At 53.4% G+C, this 24,134-nt stretch overlaps 6 protein-coding genes across 6 annotated transcripts; 2 read left to right on the forward strand and 4 right to left on the reverse strand.

Moving 5' to 3' along the window:
* Nucleotides 1-1,505: 1,505 nt before the first annotated feature.
* LAESUDRAFT_755949 (uncharacterized protein) lies at nucleotides 1,506-3,672 on the reverse strand (the record flags this gene model as incomplete). Its single annotated transcript, XM_040912105.1, has 8 exons — nucleotides 1,506-1,555; nucleotides 1,610-1,826; nucleotides 1,897-2,189; nucleotides 2,243-2,399; nucleotides 2,460-3,048; nucleotides 3,097-3,247; nucleotides 3,301-3,523; nucleotides 3,583-3,672. 8 exons carry the CDS (start codon nucleotides 3,670-3,672, stop codon nucleotides 1,506-1,508), a joined length of 1,770 nt encoding a protein of 589 aa, XP_040768181.1.
* A 2,401-nt stretch (nucleotides 3,673-6,073) lies between these two features.
* On the reverse strand, nucleotides 6,074-6,660 carry LAESUDRAFT_721795 (uncharacterized protein; the record flags this gene model as incomplete). The annotated part of the gene is given in 4 exon segments (XM_040908075.1): nucleotides 6,074-6,260; nucleotides 6,276-6,283; nucleotides 6,335-6,453; nucleotides 6,468-6,660. Coding segments are annotated over 2 exon segments (312 nt in total), but the record flags the coding sequence as incomplete, so codon positions are not given.
* Nucleotides 6,661-8,562: 1,902 nt separating this feature from the next.
* LAESUDRAFT_425502 (uncharacterized protein) lies at nucleotides 8,563-10,822 on the forward strand. The gene is made up of 8 exons (XM_040902409.1): nucleotides 8,563-8,836; nucleotides 8,888-9,038; nucleotides 9,088-9,679; nucleotides 9,737-9,893; nucleotides 9,944-10,236; nucleotides 10,310-10,526; nucleotides 10,580-10,657; nucleotides 10,723-10,822. The coding sequence occupies exons 1-7, from the start codon at nucleotides 8,596-8,598 to the stop codon at nucleotides 10,627-10,629; spliced, it is 1,701 nt and encodes a 566-aa protein (XP_040768183.1). The 5' UTR covers nucleotides 8,563-8,595; the 3' UTR covers nucleotides 10,630-10,657; nucleotides 10,723-10,822.
* A 1,811-nt stretch (nucleotides 10,823-12,633) lies between these two features.
* LAESUDRAFT_810084 (uncharacterized protein) lies at nucleotides 12,634-14,792 on the reverse strand. Its single transcript, XM_040914184.1, has 2 exons — nucleotides 13,728-14,792; nucleotides 12,634-13,678 (listed from the first exon to the last, which is right to left on the reverse strand). Exons 1-2 carry the CDS (start codon nucleotides 14,575-14,577, stop codon nucleotides 12,828-12,830), a joined length of 1,701 nt encoding a protein of 566 aa, XP_040768184.1. The 5' UTR covers nucleotides 14,578-14,792; the 3' UTR covers nucleotides 12,634-12,827.
* A 1,892-nt stretch (nucleotides 14,793-16,684) lies between these two features.
* Nucleotides 16,685-17,417, reverse strand: LAESUDRAFT_755952 (uncharacterized protein; the record flags this gene model as incomplete). Its single annotated transcript, XM_040912106.1, has 5 exons — nucleotides 16,685-16,794; nucleotides 16,847-16,981; nucleotides 17,041-17,086; nucleotides 17,146-17,331; nucleotides 17,397-17,417. 5 exons carry the CDS (start codon nucleotides 17,415-17,417, stop codon nucleotides 16,685-16,687), a joined length of 498 nt encoding a protein of 165 aa, XP_040768185.1.
* A 4,722-nt stretch (nucleotides 17,418-22,139) lies between these two features.
* On the forward strand, nucleotides 22,140-24,110 carry LAESUDRAFT_721805 (uncharacterized protein). Its single transcript, XM_040908076.1, has 12 exons — nucleotides 22,140-22,416; nucleotides 22,475-22,522; nucleotides 22,636-22,699; nucleotides 22,765-22,862; nucleotides 22,921-22,991; nucleotides 23,052-23,059; nucleotides 23,114-23,254; nucleotides 23,305-23,320; nucleotides 23,387-23,429; nucleotides 23,478-23,486; nucleotides 23,544-23,581; nucleotides 23,633-24,110. Exons 1-12 carry the CDS (start codon nucleotides 22,195-22,197, stop codon nucleotides 23,949-23,951), a joined length of 1,077 nt encoding a protein of 358 aa, XP_040768186.1. The 5' UTR covers nucleotides 22,140-22,194; the 3' UTR covers nucleotides 23,952-24,110.
* Nucleotides 24,111-24,134: the final 24 nt, after the last annotated feature.

A 24,134-nucleotide genomic window follows, 5' to 3' on the forward strand; every position in this document is an offset into this window, starting at 1 on the left:
TGAAAAGTTTGAGGGCTGATTTGAGGTGTTCGGACATTAGAGGAGGAAGGTGCGTGTGCTTGCAGCGCCCAGCCGCCAGCACTAACACTCGTCGGGTGGCCTTCTGTACCGCAAAAACTGCGTCGATGACAGAGTCGAGGTCCACGAGTAAATCAGCGGGACCCTGAGCCGACCAAGGTCGGAGAGCCTGGCGTATTGCCAGTGTAAGAGAGGGGGTCAGGTCAGAAAAATCATCAAGAGATGCAGAGGGCGCAGGGGATGACCCCCGGGCACTTGCCGACACAGATGGTGGTTGCGGTTCAAGATCCATGTCAGAGAACAACCGTCGTCAATATGAAAGTGTAGCTAATGTGGAAGAGAAGTGTAAATGAAAGATGATAGGACAGGGGATGAAAGAGAAGGCAAAGGTGGCATGAGCATGTGTTACATAAGTTGTAGATTATGTAATTTGCAACAAATGCGTCACGTGTTCACGTGACAACAGTAGCGAAATAGCCAAATTGGTCAGTTGGAATTGGTCCAGCACCCGCTACCCAGTGCTCTGTAGCGTCGCATACCTATGCACTCATTCTTGTACAGGCATTGAGATTGTGTTCACTACGGACACGTCGACGGTGGACATTTCTTTTAATGATCACTTGCAACAGGTGCTCGCCAGTCAATCAGTGCTGCAGCTGCCCCGGCGGCTGCCACCACTATCCTTCTCGTCCCTTCAGTGCTTTGAAGCTGGGATTGGAATCCGTTAATTATTTGGTGGTCGCTCTGCAAGTCGAACAATCAGCATTCACGCAACGCCCTGGTATTCGTACTGCCAAAAACATCGCAAGTCCTCATTTTCCGCGAACACCTGTCGTGCATATCAATTAGTCTTCACGTAAAGACATGCTCATACCGCATCACAGAGGGCAGACACACGCTTACCTCCAACAGCACATCATCATTCTCCTCAATTACTGTTTGTGACAACACAGCTATGCAGCTCACGCACCCAGATGATAGATTACCGCGCAGGCAGTAGTCGATTGGCAATGAAGCAGACGGCAAGACGGTCTGCTTAGGCATGGAGACGTTTTTTTTTTTGAAAAGTCTCGAGTCTTATGACTGGCAGCTAGATCGTAGATGAGTAGGAACGGCCTAGCATGCAGGAATCTTTGGCGCAGAAGTGCCAAAATAGCATACCGGTGCAGAGCAGGAATGAAGTAACTAGTGGGGTCAGATTAGAATTAATTAATAGCTTCGTTCTATTTTTATTAAAAAATGACGGAGGTGAACTCTGGGATGTGCGCCTGGAAGGAAATTAAAAGGGAGAGAAAGACTCTTCTAAGCAGACACATTAAAGGGAAGGATGAAGGGGAGGACATGCCGGTGAGACCGCAAAACGATTGAAATGACGACCAAAACCATGAAGATGCGCACACTATACGCGAAAAGCTATGAAGACGAACCGACCTGTTAACTCGCACAGCTACCCCACAAGCGTACGTGGCATATTCCACTCCACGCGTTCACGGCGGGGCGCCCTCGAATTCCTGCCGGATCTTCGCAGCTTGCACCGCTGCACACCACATGAGCCACCACCAAGCCATACGAGCGCGGAAGCACGACTCACCCATCAGTGGCGCCGCAGATGCCAGCACGGCCATCGCGTCGAGAACTTTCTGCAGCGCGGAGAGGTGGCCATCGTGCGCCGCCCCCAGTGCGGCGGCTGTTTCTGCTGTTTCTGATGCTGCCGTTGTGTCCCCGTCGCGCAGTAAGGCAGACGTCCAGAGCACGCGTACGCGGGCAATCTCACCTATGAGCGCGCGGCACACCGAGGTCCACAGGATCTGCCTGGCGTCAGCGCATGTCCATGTTTTTGGACGACGAAGGAGGGGGAGGGGGGAAGGGAGGACGCACAGCGAGGATCGGGTCCGCAAACGCGAGCTGCGCAAGATCGATGCTGTCTAGTGCGGCGGCGGCCGCATGTGCGGCAGCGACGTCCCTGTCCTGGGCCGTGCCGCCCTCCGCTTGCTTGAGCGTGCCATGCACCCGGATCGTCGCGGCCAGCGCGAACGTGTGCGTCAGCAGGAGAGTGCGCGCGTCGGCCTGCGTGGGCGCTGCTTCTATCGGCGGGAGCGAGGCGACAAACTGGTCTATCACGCTGTCTAAAAAGAAGAAATCAACAGCGAATTGCTCTATGTAGACCATTGCTGGTGTCTGCCGTCAGCAGCGGCAAATGCAGCAGATCATCGAAGAGGCCTACCTGGAGTCCATTGCGAGGCGAGGCGCGTGGCGCGCTCAAAAAGCGCAGCACCTTTGGCCAGTCGGGCAAGCGAAGAGACACTTCCACCGTCTGGAACAACCTCCGCCAAGAACGCCTCCGCCGTGCGCGATCCTTGAACGCCAGGAGGTATACCGCCCTGTGATCGACACCGTCAGAACGTTTTTTTTTGCAACCGACCAAGATGGCAAAATCATACATGTTCATATTTCTCTATATCGAGTGGCCACGGCGTGTCCACCTGTGCACCAGGGGGCCCATCAAAATGCGACGGCGAGCCAACGACGACCGCCCAGCTCTTGTCGAGTACGAACACGCTCCAGAACGCGTTGATCCGCTCCCCCTCCTCCACGGCGTCCGCTGGCGGGGGCAGCTCGACGCCTCGCGTCACCGCCGCCGCGGGAGGGTCCGGCACCGCACGCAACTTATTCAAACGGCAGCTCAGGACGAGCGCGACGGCAGCATTGCAGTGGTAGCGGCCCTCGAGCAGGCGATTCGCGGTGAAGAAGTAGTTCGCGAGGAGCACCTCCGCCTGGATCGCGTGCACGAGCGTGTGTGTGGGAGGATGAGCGAGCGCCGCGGCGACGCTGTGGACGGCGCGCTGAAGGAAGAAGGGCTCGTGTGCGCGAACCGCCGGGTCACGCGAGAAGCGCGCTCCCCAAAGGCAGACGGCGCCGAAGAGTGCTGGTGCGAGTGCGAAGGCATGTGGGTCGGTGGCGCATGCGATGAACCTCGCGGGGTGGAGGAAGAACCCGATCTGGGACGCGCGTGGGAGGAAATGGCCGATGCTGGACGGGGTGAGTATGGTTTCTTATTTCGGTTCAGCGGATACCTACAGCATCTTTATAACCTCGGGGGAGGGCTCTGAGCCGAAATTGGGGGCCAGAGTGGGAACAGACTGCGGGGGAGCGAAGAATGCGGCTAGCATGGGCTGTCCACCAGACGGACCCGCAATGGGCATATTTGGAACCTGATGGGCCGTAACACCTGTTCTGAGTCAACACGAATGTTCAATCGAATGAGGCATTCACTACACTAACTGGACGGTCCAGGTACAGGCGGCGGAGACCGCGGATCGTAAAGTGTCACAGAGGGCGTAACAATTTCCGGATGCTCGAGCTCGTATATGCGCGCCTCGAGGCGAGAAATATTGTCCTCGAGCACCTGCGTCGGGCTCCGAGTGGGCCCATCCGTATATTCACAGTCGAATTCGCAGTTTGAGCGGATGCAGGGTCCGCAGATGGGCCGTGCGCCGTCACATTTCTGCGCGCGATGCACGTCATAAAACATGCAAGAAAGGATGTGGGACAAGAGGTACGTACGAATTTACGACGACGGCAGTTGAGACAGGCAGAACCGCGAGGGGCGCGTCCGGAGGAGGATCCCCCAGGAGACCTTTGAGTGGATGGCATGGTTTAGCAGAGTGCGATGCAAGGACGATAGAGGAGACGGACTTGATCACTTGTGACAACCTTGCGACGAGCAGGTACAGGTACATTCATCTGTTTATATGAGCTGCGGCAGCGGCGCTCGCGGTGTCGAGTCGCAGTTTGCATCGTCGGAACAGGCAGCATACTTCGTGGTTGGTTCCGAAAATGACTTGCGAAGAGAAAAGCAGTTCATCGGACCCCGACGGTGCGTCAGGGTCTGCAAGTCGGCCATGGCGATGCGCAAAGTCCAGTTCATGCAGAGCGGGTCTCGCCGCCCACATGATGACAGAGTGTGCGAGTGCTGTCCAATCGCGGGTGCTCCGAGTCGCGGACGCAGAGCAGTGCGGGTTTCGCGTCCCACCATATGGAATTGCATTTCGGAATGGGAGAGGGGGCCGGATGATCCCAGCGCGCATCAGCGCTCTCAGCCACCCCTGATCGCTCCGCCACTTATGGCAACCTCCCGCCCGGCCTGATCCGTCCCTCTCTTCGCGTCTCCTGCATGGAATATATTCTAATCTCTGCAGAACGCTGCACAGCTCAGACGTTCTGAACTCTTCCCAACGGAATTCCGGATATCACTGCGAACGCGAATCTGTCCGACACCACACGGCGATCTTCTTGACCGAGCACCCCGTAATTGATTGCAACGCAACAAATATTCTCACAACTCAAGCCCTGTCGACCTTACGAGATCGATGATGTCACGGCCTTTGCGTCCTGATCAGTAAGTGCAGTTGACTTCCAGTCAGTTCTTGTCCGTCTTGGTGTTCGGTACAATTTGTCAAGCGCGAGATTCGTCAGCAGTATATATACTGCTGACAGACGACCTTCTCAATGCGATGCGCCTCAGCCTGCACTGTACAAGTAAGCAAAGCATCAAACTTGCGAGCACCGAAAGTCCCGCTTCGAGCCATGACCCTCACAAGCTGACGGTCCCGTGACTTTAAAGGCTTACAGGCTACAGCACGGTGACTCCGACCATCACGAACGTGTTCTCCTCAATTGAGTTCGAACGAAGCACGACAGGTGATTCTCCCGACTTGTTCCTCCAACAGCCGCCGCGAGCGCCTCGCGAAAACGAAGAAAAACATCCGACAGACAGTGCCACAACGCTGAACGCTACGGCCCCACATACACATTGTCGACGACGGCTGGCCACGGACCGACGACATCACTAACCCTCAGGGTGCGACGTCTGACTAGCTTCAACGATCCGGCCGTGGGCTCTTCGCCCATGACTTTATTGCAGTGCACTATTGATTCGTAGTGCAGAGGGCCACAGACCGACTCCGATATCACTAATCCTCAGGGTGCGACGCACGACCAGCTTCATGGATCCGGCCGTTGGGCTGTTCATGACTCGGTTGCAGTGCGCTGTTGATTCGTAGTGCGCAGGCCACAGTCCAGATAGAAACGTGAAGATGAAACAAGATCGAAGCTTCTTGTCGTCTGTCGGAATGGGATCCCGAGTTACACGGACCAAGCGCGCAAGTAGCACGAGGACGTGTCTGACGCCTTATTCGCTCGCCCGACGATGCGTTCGAAGCCAGATTGCCGCCCGATTCCATGATGCGCAGTGCATGATGTGCATGGGTCAGTGCGGCAACTGGAGTCTGGCTGTCCCACATCCAACACCACATACTGCGTTTGGTCTCATCGTGCGCGTCGCTCTCCACCCCAATCTGTCTCGATCCCCACAGTGACCTTGAACGTTGTGGCGAGCAAGGGAGGAAATCCGGCAGAAATCGCCACCACTACGGTGGGGACGCGATTACGTGCGTGACAGAACGCGTGTCATAACGCGTGACGCGACGCGTTATACGAGGCTCCCTCGGACAAAACTCACAGCGGGTGTGACTCTCGCGAAGCAGGGCTCATTTAAGCTGTAAAGTCCTGAACTTTTATACATACAAAAGGCTATTTTCACTGCTGGGGAGGATTGCAAGGCTACCGCTCTTGCAGAGCGCGTTGGTGAGTTACAACTGTTTAGACAGGCCAGTCACTTGGACTCGGACTCGAATGATTGTTGGCGGTTTATGTGTCCAATGATAATTTCTTCCCAGATATATAGTAATCCAACCATGTCGCTCTGCGTGACAGCATCTAGCCAACCCAGTTGAGGGTAGACGTGTTTCTCCTGTTCTAAGTTCTTACTGTTTTTCTGGCATGCCAGGCCTTCTCACTCTCATATAGGCACGACTCACTGTGCACGCATTCAAGGAATCCGACATTCGCTCGTAATATTTTACAGCGAATTGAACTTCGAGCTTCATCAGGTGCCTCTAATGGCAGTTCTGGGGCCTGCTTGAGCCATACCGCACTCGAATGAAAAATACCTCCCGGTTGATTGGGTCATCACTGGCATCCGAATAGGGCTTCTTTTCTCGAGCAATTCATTGTGCTAAGAATGAACAAGGAGCGTAATAGTACAGATTCGGTTATTCAGTGAATCCAAGGGGAGCTCATACGCATCTCGAAGCGGGAGCAGTTTTCTACAAATCTTGCCGTGTGAGGCCCGAGACATGAACATCAATGCCACGGGAAGCCGTGTCACTAATAACTATACAATACTTCTTTCATCCAGATATCTCTGCACAGAACTCGTCAACCAACATTCGAAACGCGAGACGTGAAGCTGAACCTATAGGACAAAGCAAGGCTTCCATTCAGGCTCATCATCCCTTCCTAGCACGGCTTTGAGAGCGGCAATCCTTTCTGGGGTGGCCATCACGATATACTCAGGACGGGTGTTGGTGGCGAGTCGCCACTGGCGACGGCGAGGAAGAGAAGCCAACCCCGTAGACAGTCATGCTTGACCGAATGAACAAAGAGGACTTGTTTGCCAAACTTCTGTCTGATATCGTCAAGCGCGGCGACGTCCGATAGACGCACCATGTTGTGCTCCTTAGCATAGTCTCTCAACCACTCGAGTGACATGGCGAAGCCGAGGGACATCCTTGGGTGCCGGCGGTGCCGCTTACGTCGAGTGGAAGGTTGGTTCGTGGAAGAATGTTCCCTAGGATACAACGATATTGACTAGCTGCTGCGGTACTGAATACATGCGGACTTAGTACAGTGTTCCGGTTGACTTTGTAACCACAATAGGCGCCCCGTGGAGCTTTGTCTTAACGCGTCCCGTCACGCGTTGCGTTCTGTCACGCGTTATGACTCTGGCGCGCACGTGATCGCGTCCCCACTGTGCACGTGGCGATTTCTGCCAGATTTCCTCCCTCGTTCAGCACACGCTAACATCGATCATCGCGCATCGCTCATACATGCTCGTCCATTTTCATGTTGTCTTCATAGATGCAGCGAGGATGTGCTGTCTGGAATCGCCTCAATATCTCAACCACATCTCTCCCGGGTGAAATCCAACCCCAGCGGCACGCGGACTCATGCACATCAAGCATCATGGAACGCGCAATCGGGCTTCGAAAGCATTGTTGGACGAGCAAGTAAGGCGCCATGCATTACAGTCCCTCCTCATGCCCCTTGCGCGCCTGGTCCGTGCGGCTTGGGATTCTATTCTGATAGACGGCATGGAGCTTCGATCCTGTTTCATTTTCACGCCGCGCGTTTCTCTGTGACTGCGCCCTCTGCACTACGAATCAATAGCGCACTGCAATATGAGTCACGGGCGAAGAACCCACGGCCGACTCTGAGGATTAGTGATGTCGTCGGTCCGTGATCAGCCGTCGTCGACGTGGGGCCATAGCGTTCAGCGTTGTGGCACTGTTTGTCGATCTTCCCCTCCCTTTTCGCGAGGTGTTCGCAGCAGCTGTTGGAGGAACAAGTCGGGAGAATCACCGGTCGTGCTTCGTCCGAACTCAACTGAGAACCCACCCCATGCTCGTGCTTGGTTGGAGTTATCGTGCTGTAAGCCTTTAAGGTCACCGGACAGTCAGCGCTGAATATTATGACCAGAAGCGGAACCTTTGGCGCTCGCAAGTTCGATGTTTTGCTTACTAGGCCAGAGCAGGCTAAGGCGCATCGCAAGAAGGTTTTCTGTCAGCAGTATACTGCTGACGAATATCTCTCGCGCTCGACAAATTGCACTGAACACCAAGACGCACAAAAACTGACTCGAAGTCAACTACACTTACTGATCAGGACGTTAAAGAGCAGTGCACTGACATCATCGATTTCAAGGGTTTGAGTTGTGGAGATATCGCAGACTTGCTGCGTTGCAATTCGCTAGGCCGGCGTGTCATAGCGTTTGCCGTGATATCCGGAATTCCGGTGGCAAGGGTTAAGAACGTCTGAGATTAGAATAGATTGAGACTCGAACAGGACGGTCCCAGGGGCAGGAGGTTGCCATAAGCGTGGCTGAGAGCGCCTGTTGATGCGCGCTAGGATCCCTACTCCGAATAATTCCATATATTGGGACACGAAACCCACACTGCACTGCGCCATGGGCCAGCGTCCGCGACTCGGAACGCCCGCGGTTGGACGGCTAGAGCGGCGAGACCCCGCTCTGCATGAACTGGACGGGCCCGTGCTCCTCTGCGCATCGCAGGCGCCCACATGCAGATCCTTACGCACGGTCGGGGTCCGACGAACCGCCTTTGCCTTCCCAAGTGATTTTCATAACCCATCGCGGAGCATGCTGACTATTCCGACGACGCCAAACTGCGACTCGATGCCGCGAGCGCCGCTGCGGCAGCTCATATAAAACAGGGGAATGTATCTGCACCTGCTCGTCGCAAGGGTCATCACAAGCGATCAAGTCCGTCTTCTCTACTGTCCTCGCATCGCGCTCTGCTAAACCATGGCATCCACTCAAACGTCTCATGGGGGTCCGTCCTCTTCCAGACGCGCCCCTCGAGGGTCTGCCTGTCTTAATTGCCGTCATCGTAAATTCGTACGCACGTCTTGTCCCATATCAAGTTGTCTACATGCTTTATGACGCGTTTCGCTCAGAAATGTGACGGCGCACGGCCCATCTGCGGGCCTTGCATCCGCTCAAACCGTGAATCCGACTGTGAGTACACAGATGGGCCTACCCCGAGTCCGACGCAGGTGCTCGAGGACAATATTTCTCGCCTCGAGGCGCGCATATATGAGCTTGAGCATCCGGAAATGGTCACGCCCTCTGTGACGCTTTACGATCCGCGCTCCGCGCCGCCTGTAGCTGGACCGTCTAGTTAGTGTAGTAAATGCCTCTTTCAATTGAACATTTGTTGACTCAGAACAGGTGTCTCGGCTTGTCAGGCCCAAAATATGCCCATTGCGGGTTCGTCTGGCAGACAGCCTACGCCGACCGCGTTTTTGATTCCCGCGCACTCTGTCCAAACATTGAATCCCAATTTCGGCTCAAAACCCTCCCCAGAGGTCATACAGATGCTGTACGTACCCGCCGCAGCCGACGCGGAAGCCCGTATTCATCTCCTCTAGCATCGGCCATTTCCTCCCACACGCGTCCCAGGTCGGGTTCTTCCTCCACCCCGCACGGTTCATTGCACGCGCCACGGGCCCACATGCCTTCACATTCGCGCCAGCACTCCTCAGTACCGTCTGCCTCTGGGGAGCGCACTTCTCGCGCGACCCCGCGCTGCGCGCACATGAGCCCGTCTTCCTCCATCGCGCCGTCCACAGTGTCACCGCTGCGCTCTCCCAGGCACCCGCGCACGATCTCATACATGCGATCCAGGCCGAGGTGCTCCTCGCGCACTACTTCTTCGCCGAGGACCGCCTACCCGAGGGCCGCTACCACTGCAACGCCGCCGTCGCGCTCGTACTGAGCTGTCGCTTGAACAAGCTGCATGCGGTGCCTAATCCCGTGTCCGCGGCGGCGGTGACGCGAGGCGTCGAGCTGTCCCCGCCAGCGGACGCCATGGAGGAGGGGGAGCGGATCAACGCGTTCTGGAGCGTGTTCGTCCTCGACAAGAGCTGGGCAGCCACCGTAGGCTCGCCATCGCATTTTAATGGGTCCCATGATGCACAGGTAGACACTCCGTGGCCGCATGATATAAAGGAATATGAACATGTATGATTTTGCCATCTTACTCGGTTGCAAGAACCGTTCTGACGGTGTCGATCACAGGGTGGTGTACCTCATGGCGTCCAAGGCTCGCGCACGGCGGAGGTGTTCTTGGCGGACATTGTTTTAGACGGTGGAGGGGTATCTTCGCTCGCTCGGCTCGCCAAAGCCGCCGCGCTCTTCGAGAGGACCACACGTCTCGCTTCGCAATGGACTCCGAGTAAGCGTCCTCCTTGATCTGCTGCATTCGCCGCTGCTGACATCAGGTAGCGATGGTTTACGTAGAGCGGTTCATCGCTGACTCCCTCGTCCTAGACAGCGTGATAGACCAGTTCATCGCCTCGCTCCCGCCGATAGGAACACCGCCCACCCAGGAAGACGCCCGCAAGCTCCTGCTGACGCACACGTTCGCACTGACCGCGACGATCCAGGTGCACGGCACGCTCAAGCAAGCAGAGGGCGGCACGGCACAGGGCAAGGACGTCGTTGCCGCTCATGCGGCCGTCGCCGCACTCGACAGCATCGACCTTGCGCAACTCGCGTTTGCGGACCCCATACTTGCTGTGCGTCCTCCCTTTCCTTTCCCCTCACCTCCCCTGTCATCTGAAGATATGGACACGCGCTGATGTCAAGCAGATCCTGTGGACCTCGGTGTGCCGCGTGCTGATAGGTGAGATTGCCTGCGTACGTGTGGTCTGGACGTCTGCCCTACTGCGCGGCGGGGACACAACGGCAGCATCAGGAACAGCAGAAACAGCCGCCACGCTCGGTGCGGAGCACGATGGCCACCTCGCTGGGCTGCAGAAAATCCTCGAAGCGATGTCCGCGCTGGCGCACGCGGTGCCGCTGATGGGTGAGTCGTGTATTGCGCGCTCGTGGCTTGGTAGTGGCTGATGGAGTGTGCAGCGGTGCAAGCTGCGAAGATCCAGCAGGAGCTCGAGGGTGTTCCTCGGTGAACGCGTGGAGCGGGATATGCCATGTGAGGTTCGTCCTGCCATGCACGCGTATGGGATAGCTGTAAAACGTAACACATTGGTTCGTGTCCGTAGGGTTTTGCGCATGGTGTGCGTCTTTATGGAATCGGTCATCCTTTCAATGGTTTTGTGGTTTGTTTCCCTCACCGGCACGTCCGCTCCTTTGTGATATCCTTCAGTAGGTCTGCTGAGAAGAGCCCTACTCCGCTTTTATTTCCTTTCTGGAACGAGCCTCTTACATCCTAGAGTTGATGTTCATTTTTGAGGTAGAATAAAGAACAAGGCTGCCTTTTAATTCAATTCATGACTCCTTCACGGCTCCCCTGCATCCTTATGCTGTTTCAGTCCTTCCGTGCCAGACAATGCTGCATACTACACTGTTTCTGCTCATTTACGAACTCGCTGCACGTCATAGGACTCGACATCTTACCAAGAAACGTCTCTATACCGAAGCAGACCGTCTTGCTTGCCGTTTAAATATTTGCAGTGTCAATGGCCCGCACAGCTACCACGTCAACGTGTTGTAGCGTGAATGCTACTGCCTACATGGTGATATACCATCTGGTGTGTGAATTGCATAGTTGTTTTTCCAAAAACGATAAGCGAGATGATTGATAATGTGATATTGGAGGTAAACATGTGGCTGCTCTCTGTGATGCGGCATGATCATTTCTTGACATGAAGACGAATTGGTATGCAAGGCAGCTGTTCGTGGAGAACGAAGACTCGCGATGTTTTCAGCACAAATACTAGAGCTTCAGTGCGTGAATGCTGAGCGCTGACTGTTCAACATCACAATAGCGACCACCATATTATTCATTAAAACTCCGGCTGACTTTTGGCCGATTGAGGCTCCTTTCTGAAGAGGCCTAAATTTTAGTGGTAATGGAAATTCCAAAAAGCGAGCGGACCCAAACCCGAGCTTCATAGCGGCACTAAAGGGACGGGAACTTGAAGACTGGTCACAACGGCAGCCGCGGCAATTGACTACAAGGACTGCTCGACGTAGTGTAGCGTTCGCCAGTATCCGGAACGACGAGCGAGCGGATGATGGTGTGGGGCAAGGAGAGCTCGGGCTTATATGCCGAGCTCCCTAATTAGGATTACTTTATATATAAGTACATATTTGAAATATTACGTAATGTGGCGCCAGCCACAACGACTTCACTGGGTGCTTTCGGATTGCTCCCTCCGGGCATTCCCAACACGTAGAAACAAGAGAACATTGGTAGAATATATGGAGAATAAATTACTAGACGACTAGTATTAGCACGATAACAAGAGCTGTGTCCGTTGAGTCAGGGGAAGCCTGCGGTCCTGCTTGTCGCGGGGAGCGGACGCGGTCACATGAGTGAGTAACAGGGCGCGCCAGCCGAAAACGGAGCCCGTGCAGGCAGTGGCGGCCGGCGGGACGAGTTACACCTTGAATCATCAGTCAATTAATCAAGAGTCGCGGCACGACAGACATCTGATGTATGGCCAATTTAAGGCATTCATCGCGACTACTCCATCGCAGGCTATAGCGCATGTGTCGAGATTCCGTGCAAAATTGCTGGCCAAGGCCTGACAAAGTGGATGTCGCTGTTGCAGGAAAATCATGGGATCTATCGCCATAAAAAGGGAATCAGTGAGTTTTCATCAGAGATTGAAGGGGTTCGCGCGTGAACACGATCCATGATGCGCGTAAGAAATCGTTCAATACATGTTTCTCTGCATAGCAAAATCGCTGCGTGGCTTGTTGAACGCAATATAAGTGCCACCCAGCTCTGTTGTTCGGCCGGTATTCAATCGGCATAATAATCTCACCTATCATGTTCCCATATCGCGATTGAAGACGAATACTGGCGCATACAATCAGTCCATTAAATCGAGCTCAGAGATCACGCGTTATACTGTCCTTCATCATGCTGAGCAGACACTTCGTTGCGTAACGCTCTATCCCCGGTCCTCGATGGCCGGACCGGCCAACGAGGTCGGGGCGCTCCCCTTCGGCGCAGAGGTTTTTTATTTCCCGTCACTCTGATTACACGTAGCTTTAATGAATTAGTCACAAGCGCATATGTATAGTCATCCACGAAAGGGGGGAGGGTCCTCATGCAGACACTACGCAATACAGGGTATCCATCAATCGTCCGCAAAGCCTGAGAACTGAAGCAGGATCGTCACATACAAGCTACCCCTCATGGGCGCATATGAAGGTCATGATAGTGATACGCCTTCGACCCATAATACATCACATGCTGCACAGGGAGCAGCACCGGCCGCCGATACATTGTCAATTCCTCCGGCGGGTCATACCCCATCGGCTCGACCGTCAGGATCTCCTGGCCGCCCACATACGGCAGCGCCGCATCGAAAATCGTACGCGCCTTCTTCCACGTCTCGACCGCCTTTGAAAAGTCGCACTCCGCCCGCTGCACGACGAGCCGTTCCCCCTCCAGCTCGTTCCTCATGCGCTGATGCTCTCGGTACATTTCCTCCACACTCAGGATGGATGTAACTCCGCCACTGCTTCCGGCCCCGCCAGACGAAGATGAACAACAGTATTCAGACGCCTTTGGGGATGTGGAGCTGCCCACGCCCACGCCCACGCCCTGTGATCCGGATCCTGACCCAGATTGCGGCGTCGCCATCGCGTCCCGCCACTCGGGGCGCTTCCGCTCGCTCCTAACGCGATGCTGTTCGACATCGCTCCGTATCCACGCGTCGAGCGTTCGAAGACGCAGGAGCTTCGTCCACTCGTTCGAGCGCACCTCAATGCGCACGGCCGCAAGCCCCGCGAACGGTGCGAGACGCCCAAGCAGTTCATTCGTCTCGTGCAATCGGATACGCGCGATGCGAACGAGGCTGTCGTCCAACCCCGTGTACTGACTGTCGAGCGAGAAGCGGAAGCTGAGCCGCGTAATATGTGGCGATGTGATCCGCTGCAAAAGCATGGGCATTGATGGTGATCCGTACACGGAGGCGTAGAAGGTGACGAAGTCGAATGCAAGCGAGTGTATGGATTTAAGATAGGAGAGCAAAGGATCATCTGTGTGGCGTGTCAATGACGACTCAGGATGAATGCTAATATTACGTACCCTTCAGCAGATAATGTGGAGACTCGTAAGGAAAGACAATAGTAAGATCTTTCACCGTCGATCCTAGCACTTTGAGTGCTTCTTTGGGTGCTTTGATTTGCCATCGTTCGACAGAATATGCCAGAGTCCGAATGCGGATCTTACCCGCAGGTTGGTATAGAAGCCAATTCAGAATAAACTCTTGAGACGTGCCGGAACGGATTTCAAGAGTATGCAAAGGGGGACGTGGACCAAGAATGGACGGATGTCCCACCTTCTGCGTGAACGACAACTCCCTCACGACTAAATGGCCGAGACATGGGAAGTGCTTGAAATGCTTGGTGAACTCCTTTGGAGACTGGAACTCAGTACGGTGCAGAACAAGGCATGTGGCAGAAGGGAAGAGGACGTCCTCGCATGCTGCCCAATGGATATTCTGGATATTGTTGATATGCACCGTTTCAACGACCGACGCTTTGAGCTTTGCAAGCACGGCAGGTACATTAGCGTCGACCCACGACTGGTCGCGGTCGTCCGAGTCGCGGTGACTGCGGTCGTAGACGTGCACTTCGCGGACGTGGCGCACAAGAAAGGAGTTGCGGTAGATGTCGGTGGCGTGCTCGCACGCGGCGAGAGAGCCGAGCTTGAGCACGCGATGGAGGTGCATCTGGCAGCGCGGGAGGAGCTGGCTGCTAGCGAGCGCGCACGCACGCAGCGTCGGCTTGTCATCGCATGCCATATCGATGATGAGGTCGAGAAGCTCCTGCGGGAAGGCGGGTCCGGAGGGCGAGGGGAGTGGCATATCTGTATCGTCCTGATATTCGGCGGACAATTCTGTGACGAGACTAAGTTCTTCCTTGCTCTGGCTCATAGGTGATAGATGGTGTGGCTCGTGTGTACGGTATACCGCTGAGGATGCTTTCTGTGTTCACAGAGGTGAGTGTGGATGAAAGGATGCAACTCACTAATGAGCAGTAATATATCATATATATACACAGCGGGCCAGAGAATGCAACACAGCAGCTGCGCAGAGTTGCTGTTGCGTTCGGGTCCGGAATCCTAGGACAGACCACAGAAGTGGAAAGTCAGTGGCATGAGCGAGAACAGCAATCCGCGAATGCCACCACGGTCACACACCCTGCCTAAAGCGGTGTGTACCACGTGCAGCACGACCACCGACCCTGACCTTCAGGGTCGATGGCGGGAGAAGTTCTCCTGCCATCTCAGATTGCGAACATCGCAATCTCGCTTGCAGGCGATGTCGACCTTCGTCCTGAATATTATCTTACTATCTGGATATCTTGGTCGGCGTCTTTCGACTGAATTGACATACGATTAGTATCGCAGAAGTGACAGCCTCAGATCTCGCGTGCGATCGGGACGCGCATCTGACACAATACAGGCTGCAGTGCCCTGTCGAATGCCACAGAATATAGTATAGTGTGATCCATTAACATTCTTATTGTAATCACTGCGTCTCATCGGTGATCGCCTGCACCGGTTTATCTCAGCGCTCCAAGTGCGCCAGCCTGAGGTCAAATGCTGTGATACTATGGTGGGGGACGCCACTTCATGACATGCCGCAATTTTACTCCTAGCGCCTCGAGATTGAAATTCTATATACAAAGTACCCCATAGATAGGCCCAAATCTCAACTTAAGCACAAGTTTTTCTGTGAAACTAACCCTAACCCTAACAAAACCGCCAAATTGGCCCAAGGTCAACGCATGTCAACTTGTCAAGGGTATGCTGCTACTGAACACACTTACATTTCAAGCAGAGTGAGCTCCATCTTTAACTTCCATTCTACTTTTTCAACTCCAGGTCCTCCACTGCAATGCATGGTGAGACTTATACTTGCAAACCTTTTATGTCACTAAATCTGACCGGTGCTTACTACAGCTACATTTGGCAATACCAGCGCTTATAAAGCTTGAATATCCATATATGGTAGTGTATTAGTAAGCAAAACCGCCAAATTGAGGCCCGAAAACTCAAAACTTGGATTTTGAGAAATCTGCTCCTGCCATGTCACAGCAAAGAAATGACCCTTTCCCGACACAAGAAAGGCATTAGATCTGAATGGATAATTCAAGCCTTTCTCATCAAGTAGTTGGATTTGTAAGAAAGCTTTGTAAAAGGCATATTTCATGCCTTCTCCTACTGTTGATGGGCTCTACAGTGCCTTTACGTACTCAGGAAATGTCAAACTGTACACAGCACTAAGCACTTAAATAAAGGTGTGAGAAATATCTCACTTTCTCTCACCTTTCTCATGTAGAGAAAGGGTGCTTTCTTTGTAGTGTGTTGTAGAGCATCTCCTTAGCTGTGATTCTATATATGTTTCATGAATTTTAATGCAAATTTCAAGAAGCCTTAGCAAATCCGCGAGATGGCTCAAACACTTGTCATGAAGTGGCGTCCCCCACCATACTACTAGGTCTTACTATATGATATATGGGCGTCATGAACTCTATCCAAGTATTGGCACAGCCTAATGTGCGCGGCACCACGCTGAACCTGCTTACAGAGCCAGCATAGGTGTGGAAGTTATCATCAACGAGTTATGCAGGAGAAACGTTGCACACTGGATTGCGCTACATCCTTTTCTACTGATTGAAAAACTCGATTACATCCTACTTGTCCCTTCATGTAATATCTACAGGGCTGGAAGGAACGTAGATCATCCGCTAGTTGCGCATATTCACGTCGGCAGTAAGGTCGAAGATGGGCACGGCTCATTTCAGGCAGCTTTTTTTTCGTGCACCACCTCAGCGTCTACGGCACTCCACTTAGACAGTAAGATGCCCCTTCAACTCTTCACGAACATCCGACGACGTTCGAGGACAGTTCTGAATACCTACTATCACACGGAGGTGCATATTCTCTACTGACTGTACATAATTGGTTTCTTCTAAAACACTTCTGCACCTCCGGCGCCACCTTCGCACGCCGCATCTCGAAGCCACCGCACAAGCTTAGACGACACCGCTGTTAGCAATGACGATCTTCGCCTTGGGTGTACCAGAAGCGGAGCCAAGGGCCTCGACCTTCTTTACAACGGTGTCGTAGCCCTCAATGACCTCGCCTAGAAAGGAAGATCAGATAAACGCCGGAGCGCGAATCAAATGAGGACACACCGAAAACGACGTGGGCATTGTCGAGCCAGGAGGTGACGACCGTGGTGATGAAGAACTGCGAGCCGTTGGTGTTCTTTCCGGCGTTCGCCATCGAAAGGATACCAGGCTTGGTGTGCTTGAGCGTGAAGTTCTCATCTAGGAGCCGCGCCCTGTATAAGCGGCATTGGCCGATCGGCATCTCAAGTACGACTTACCCTCGAACTTTTCTCCATAGATGGACTTTCCGCCCGTGCCGTTGCCCTGCAACACGATGACAATTAACGCCAGCGAACCATGCGCAATCTCGATCTCGTACGTACGCGGGTGAAGTCACCGCCCTGGAGCATGAAGTTGGGGATGATGCGGTGGAAGGCAGAGCCCTTGAAGCCGAATCCGTGCTCGCCAGTGGCGAGCTCGCGGAAGTTCCTGGCCGTCTTCGGGACGACGTCGTCGTACAGCTTGAAGACGACGCGCCCGAGGGGCTTGCCGTCAACGGTGATATCGAACTGCCAACAAGGACGACAGTGAGCACGTCGCTCGGAGTGGTGCGCCCCGGCGGCCTGATACTTACGAAGACGTTCGAGTTGGACATGGTGACCAGGATGAGAGGAGTGGTGGTGGATACGGAGAAGGGGACCGACCCTCTTATGAGGGAACGACGGCAATTACCGATCTAGTTCATCAGTTACAAATTTGTGTGCTGATGATTGTCTAAGCTGTGACAATCGGTCACAATCGGTCACTTCACTGCCTCTCACCGCCACCGTTCAGCCACACTCGCGACCACGCAGGCTGGACCGCTGTCTGGAATGGCGTGCGCTGACGAGAATTCCGTGGTTTCAGCACAGGAAAATTAGTCAATTCTGCGTTCATTATGCTATTGGCACGATACGGACCTATCTCTCACCACTTGGGGTCGATATCGAGTCGTGTGCTTTGAACCATAGCGCGTAGAGACGGGACTTGCACGCTCTTCCAGGTGGAGCACGACATTACACGCAGCGCTCGCGAAATATCGTGTGTGGATACGTACACAATGCGACCGTGATGGCTCCCGTAGCCTGGGACGAGGAACTTGCGAATCGTTACGGCCTGCTGTAAAATGCTTACGCTTACGGTGACCGGTCTACTAGTGGTAATTCAAGTGGATAAGGGCATCCACCGTCAGTCGCCTGACGTAGTCAAGTGCACGTTGCCTCACCTCTGCTACATCAAATAGTGGAAAGGTGCATTGATAGGTGACACACTGTCTTTTGCCCATCAACGTTCCGTGGTGGCGCAATATGCGAAGGCCCGATCAACTCCGAGTCTCTGTGGTAACACTTCCCCACGCTCTTCCCTCCATAATCTCTGTTTTCTTGACAGCTCCGCAATTCGTTTCAGCGCTACTTGCAAGACAGACGAGCCACCGATTACACGCCGTCAGCATCTGCAAGCTCATACCGCTGGTCTTATATCCCTTCTTTGGCTTTAATGTGCTCCAACCTCTCTGTTCTTGGGACGTTGCTGCCGTTTGAGTGGCATGGGTTAGCAATATGGCAAGTCCTCTTTGCAACGTGCCAGTCAATATTGACTGACTGTCGGTGCAGGTGGAGTACCCATGCAGCATGCACGCATTCTAGGCAGTCTTCTGAGTACAGCGGGAAATCCTCTGCCAGTATGCGTAGGACGAGCAAGTCGACAAACGTCCGCAGAAAGTCGGGTCCGTTTGTTCTCATCAACCCTGCCTCAGGAGCTTGTCCCCTGTCGGTCTACTTTTGACGCCATACTTGAAAGGTTGCCCTGGAATGCTTGATATCCTGCAAAATGCATTGACAGTCAACCCACGAGCGATTAACTGTCGTGGCTCTGCTGAGGCATCTAAATCGCCATGCCCGACCGCTTGGCATCTTAGATCTTGTGGGCGTAGCGCGAAGCTCCCTGGCGTGGCCTTCTTCGGAGCGATGGATTCAACCAAGTGCTGGACGATCGATGACGTTGTCAACAACGCTTTGGAGACCCTCTGTTGCTACTGTTTCCTGCCTTCCATCGTCCCAACGTCCTCCTCACCCACGAGCTGTGGCGGTCCGCTGAGCTTCACTAGCTTTCTCCGACGTGGCGCAAGTCTTCGATCGTGACACGGGCAAAACGTTGACTTGCGGCTGCAGGAAAGCCAAAACCGCATAGCGAGTACGCGTGGAGAGGGAGTAGGCGATATCATCGAAGCTTGGGTGCTGCCTCCTTATCATGAGTCTGTGCGGTGGCTGTGATGATCGGTAGCCAAGCTTTGTCGAACGCTCCCAGGCACACAACCACCTAGTCTCAACATTGGCCGATACATCGTGCCACCCGTATTGCTAGCAGAGGACTCACCAATCGGTCGCCAAAGTGGTATCCCAAGTGACAAGATCATAACACATGTTTTCCTTTTCTCTCAGTATCCATGGCTATTATTTGCTCCTGAGAGTCCTGCCTCCAGCAAACGCTGTGCGAAGTACTTCTTCCCTCCCAACGCGATTGACGCTGGTTGGTCCGAGCTAGTCTGGCCACGTCTTGCATCCCAATCCTCATTCTGCCGTTCAGCTTGGTTATCTGGACTGCTTCAACGGGATCGACGGTGCATGGGCAGAGACGGAGACATATGGGAAGCTCGCGTGAGGGGAAACCGGGTTACTGGTTGAAACGGCAGGGCGATATCCTTATCACGACTCTTCCGAAGTGACTCTGAGGAAGAAGCCTCCACTGTCTGGTCCCAGCTCCTGGTCTAGCCCGCAACTGTTCAGCCTTATTAACCGTCAGCGCACCACGCGGCATGCCTTGCCATCGGACAACTCATCTGCTATGCATGAAGAGCTATGAAGAGACGCGAGAGACGAGAATTCACTGTCTAGAGGCTCCGAGAAGCCGCGCACACGTGTCCTCTTCTTTTTTCGCCGCTTCCGTGAAACGACGCCCTGTCGGGACCTACGCTCACTTTGCCTTCAACAAACATAGTAATGTCGTTTCACCTGCGTGTTGAGTGGTGTTTCGCACCTGGTGACCCTGTTTCACGTCCGGTATCTCCTACCGTTTCGGCATAATTTCTACTCAAAGGATATTGTGTCAAGAGCTTTCCCGCAACCTACGTTCTGTTACGGGCCTCAATTTGCTATCGCCTTGTGCTGAAGAGGGAGATGGCACCTCTGACACCGCAAAATGAGGACCTCTGCAAGATTTGCGCTACCTTTTCTGCCGTCTTCTTACTCCTGCTGGGCTGGAGCTGACCCGAGTTCACATGGCCGCGGAACGATATTTCCCCGGAATTCGTAATCCAGGTGGGCGTAATGATATCGTGCTGGGCACGTTGCGTTCCTCGACCCTCAAACCGCGCCTATCGTGCCACTTGCGCTTGTCCTTGTTCCCAGAGAGGAGTTAGGTTCACACCGAGTTGCTCACCTGCCTCGCTCGCATTCGGCGCCAATTAGCCACAGTTCGGCACTTAACTCATCGGCGGTCTACTTCCGTACGTGTGATGTACGGTTCCCGGCTCTTAGGGTTGCTACAGTCCTTGGAACGTGCTTCTACGTAACCAATACGGAGTTTGCTAGCGCTATGCACCTCTTTGTGGGCCATCTGCTAGTTGTTTGTCGATGAACCGCACTTAGCTTTCAGGACCCAGGTCGATGGGCGACATCTTATTACCACAGTCGTGCCGGCGATTGAGTTCGACAGACTTCTCGCATCCTTGGCTTGGCCAGCGCCCGGCGCCTTCATCGCCGATAAAGTTCTTCGGGTTCACTGCGCCGGTGCCACGACGCTCACAGTTGATCTATGAACGTTGCCGTCGGTTGGTACTGTAACGATTCTGCATATGTCATGATTTTAGTCGATGTTCACACCAAAGGGGCTGAGGAACAGTGACCGTTGAGTCTCCCAACGCTGCTCCAACCTTGATGCGACGCTGACACTCCATCTGCCTGCGGACTTGACGGATGATGATTGAAATACTGCCTCGGCAACAGTTCTATCACTTTGCCAATTCCAGCCTCGCGGATCGCGCGCTGATGTTATCATCCGTTCGTGCCATTCCATGGGAGTCTCACGACGGGTGTATCGCTGAGCGTCGGATCTGGACTATCATGTTCTGTGGCTCTTCGTCTCCTGGCGAAGATGAGGGCACCCGCGAGCGATGTTGCACATGCAAAACAATCCCTTACAGTAGATGCCGAGTAAGCTATACACTCTTTTGACACGAAGGGCATCCATTGGAACCTCTTCATGAAATAGGAACGACTACTCCATCGTTTGCTATAGCGGATCTTCGATATTGATCTTCCACCAAGTGATCTTCATCCCGTCTGACAGCTCGGTAACACCTCGGCTGTATAACTGCTCTCAGTCGGAGCCTGAGCGGTTTTCGCGTGCAATAATGCTGCGCTGCACAAGGTGTACTCCTTCCCGATAAATTACGACTAGGCAACACGCAGTCCGTGCAATGTAAGGAAGGACGGAAACAAATTCCATGAGAAAACGCCCCATCCCTACTTCTACTAGTGGACCTGCCGTGACAAACTCATCACTAGCCAACGTTGGACAGAGAAGAGGCTATGTGCCATCACGCGCGGGTTCCGGGCGATCTACACATGGCATCGTCGCGAGGTTCTCAGATATGTCGAATCAACATTGAATGAAGAGCGTGTCATTGGGCCGTTCTGCCGCTGATATGGAGAGTGTTTCAGGTGCACTCGGATGGCGAGAAGAGCCCCAAATTATCGGTCTGTGAACGCCATTAGCGGGCCCGTCCCACGATCTCAGGCGTGTGGGAAGATGAGACAACCGTGGCGCTTTGAGAACGGCGTTCTGGCCGAGTCCCCAAAAGCAGGAATTGGTCCCATGAAACTGATCCGAGTCGGCTCAATTGCGCTGCGCATCCCGGCATCGCCAGCTGCCACGGAGCTGTCTCAGTCGTCAAGCGACTTAGCAAATCGTGCCTTTGTCAGCGCTGATGCAACGAAGCGGGCATGAGGAGAAGAGAGCCAATCGCTAGAATGAGCGCTTGCCGTCCGAAAGACACATGTGGCAGTGATTAACAACCTTGTATTCTTTCGAAGTCGAGCTTAGAGAGTTCTCGAGGTCTTGCAATGCGATAGGAAGTTCGGGCTCCACGCGGCCTAGATGACTTTACGGCATTTGGTATCTATAAATGAATCTGTTGCTCGCCGGTAACCCACTGATATAAGACGTCTTCGCCGCATTCGTGTCTACTCCCTCCTTCCTTGATGTCCATGTCCCGCCCTCACGACAAATATACTCGTTAAGCCTCCCGGCTTATAGCATGAGCGACAGCAACACTTACCCCATAAATCAAGTGTGGGGCTTTCCTCGCAAATCGGAGACAATGAGCCGTGTTGATGGTTCATTTTGAACAGGCGGATCCACGACTATCTTCATCTTCTAGGAATCAGTACGTAGGGTTCGTGAATCAATCAGAATCATCAAGTTTACCACAATCAGCCATCTTCTATTACGACTACTTCCTCACCTTCGGATCCGAATACGCCCGCATATGGAAGCAGCCGAAGACGAGGGGAACTTTGCTGTTTTTCTTGAATCGATATCTCACTTTTTTCGGCGTAAGTTCGTTCTTTTCAAATTGAGATAAGTATGCATGTTCACGAAGAGAAATCGTAGGATGTTGCGGTCAATGTCGGCAATTTCTACACGTTCCATTCAGCAAAAGTAAACCGTCTTCCTGTTCTCTGATGCATGGACACTGATCATATCGGATCTCATTCAGAGGTGAAACCTTTCGCTGGGCGCCCGATAATTACGGACTGAAACATCAGTTCATCAGTTGCAGAGACTACGCGCTTTACCGTCAGGTGCTGCTCATCGGCGCTCAAGTAGTTGTTTGCAGTAAGTCGCCTTCATACATAGTCGGTTGAATGCCGCTGCTACAACCCTGCCTCTTATTCCTTTAGTAATCTTGTGTCTCCGTACACACGCCTTGTATCACCGTAACAAGCGAGTATTGGCCTTGATGCTGTTTACGGGTTTCAGTCTGGCAGGCGTTTCTATTGTGAATATCCATATCTCATCACCGCAGCTCCCGTTTGCTTACGTGTTTATGTGATAAGTATGCTGTAACCGATCAGAAACAAGGCGAAACGCTCGACGGAGGCTGCCATATTGGATCTACCCGTATCACGTACGACTCCGTATTCTCTTGAGCAATTCATGAAACTGACCTACCGCTTGCCTACTTTAGAGCCATCCGTGAGGAATCATATACAATCTTGTTTGAGCAGTTCTGAGCTCAGTGCACCACAGGCATAGCGGTTGCTTGGGAGTCCCTTTTTGTGTACGACGTGATAATTTTCTCTCTCACCTTATGCAAGACATGGAAGGAGCGATTTCTTCACCCGATCTTGATAGAGCGGATAGACATTCTCGCTCTCATGCTCCGCGATGGTAAGCTGTCATCATTGCGGGTCGAGTGACAGCAGCTGATAGCGAAATAGGCGCAATGTATTTTGCGTGAGTCCATTTGCATGATGCACATCGGTGCCATGAGTCATGACTGATTGCTGACCCGCTGTATAGAGTGATGGCATCCGTCAACCTGGCCAACACCTTGACCTTCTATGTGAGTGGTTGTTTGCTGCGATGTAACATGTTACCGATCAGTTATCAGTTCCTTCCGGTGAGAGATGACTCCGCCTTGAGCGTTAAAGTTCATGTTAATCACCCCCACATCAAGCCTTTGCTTGTAGGGGCTCTCTCTACCTTCGCTAGCAGGTAAGTACACAATGAAAGAGATGGTGAAAACACGGCTGACATTGATTATAGCGTCTCCGTGACCATGATGTCACGTTTGATGTTGAATCTCCATGAGAGCGCCAGCGCGCACCCGTCGTTCGCCACGAATCCATCTGGCACCGAAAATTCAACAACCCTGTTGTTCACCTCCGAGATCTTAATGGATCGCCAGGCTGCCGTAGCGGCTACCAATGAGCAAGATGTCACCAGCGATCCTGACCGCCTCATGGATGAAGAACAACTGCCAGCAGGGGAAGAATACGAGCTGCAGGAAATCAGTTACATACCAAGACATCCTGAGACTGCGGCTGGACCATCTCGAGGGGGATCGGCAAGTCGAGCCATCTGAAGGTATTGAACGGACGTGACTTTCATTCATCATGGGCTTCTGGCTGGCCGAACAACGTGATGATAGAGTGTAGAACAATCTCGGCTTCCATGCAGTGTATTTTTTAGACAAATGCTTTCGAGGTCTTTAGCAATGTATCAACGCCATAACGTCACCGTGGGCTCTGAGAGCGAGTAGGAAACC

The sequence above is a fragment of the Laetiporus sulphureus genome, assembly GCF_001632365.1.
Source record: "Laetiporus sulphureus 93-53 unplaced genomic scaffold LAESUscaffold_5, whole genome shotgun sequence".
NCBI lineage: Eukaryota > Fungi > Basidiomycota > Agaricomycetes > Polyporales > Laetiporaceae > Laetiporus > Laetiporus sulphureus.

Excerpts from the sequence above, each read along its gene's own strand:
- LAESUDRAFT_425502 (XM_040902409.1), top strand. The coding sequence starts at position 8,596 with ATGACGCGTTTCGCTCAGAAATGTGACGGCGCACGGCCCATCTGCGGG. Across the intron at positions 9,894-9,943 it reads CGCTTCGCAATGGACTCCGA|CGATGGTTTACGTAGAGCGG; the intron begins GTAAGCGTCCTC and ends GACATCAGGTAG. Across the intron at positions 10,237-10,309 it reads TTGCGGACCCCATACTTGCT|ATCCTGTGGACCTCGGTGTG; the intron begins GTGCGTCCTCCC and ends GATGTCAAGCAG.
- LAESUDRAFT_810084 (XM_040914184.1), bottom strand. The coding sequence starts at position 14,577 with ATGAGCCAGAGCAAGGAAGAACTTAGTCTCGTCACAGAATTGTCCGCC. Across the intron at positions 13,679-13,727 it reads TCCACATTATCTGCTGAAGG|ATGATCCTTTGCTCTCCTAT; the intron begins GTACGTAATATT and ends CACGCCACACAG.
- LAESUDRAFT_721805 (XM_040908076.1), top strand. The coding sequence starts at position 22,195 with ATGGTTCATTTTGAACAGGCGGATCCACGACTATCTTCATCTTCTAGG. Across the intron at positions 22,417-22,474 it reads GATATCTCACTTTTTTCGGC|GATGTTGCGGTCAATGTCGG; the intron begins GTAAGTTCGTTC and ends GAGAAATCGTAG. Across the intron at positions 22,863-22,920 it reads GTCTGGCAGGCGTTTCTATT|TATGCTGTAACCGATCAGAA; the intron begins GTGAATATCCAT and ends TTATGTGATAAG.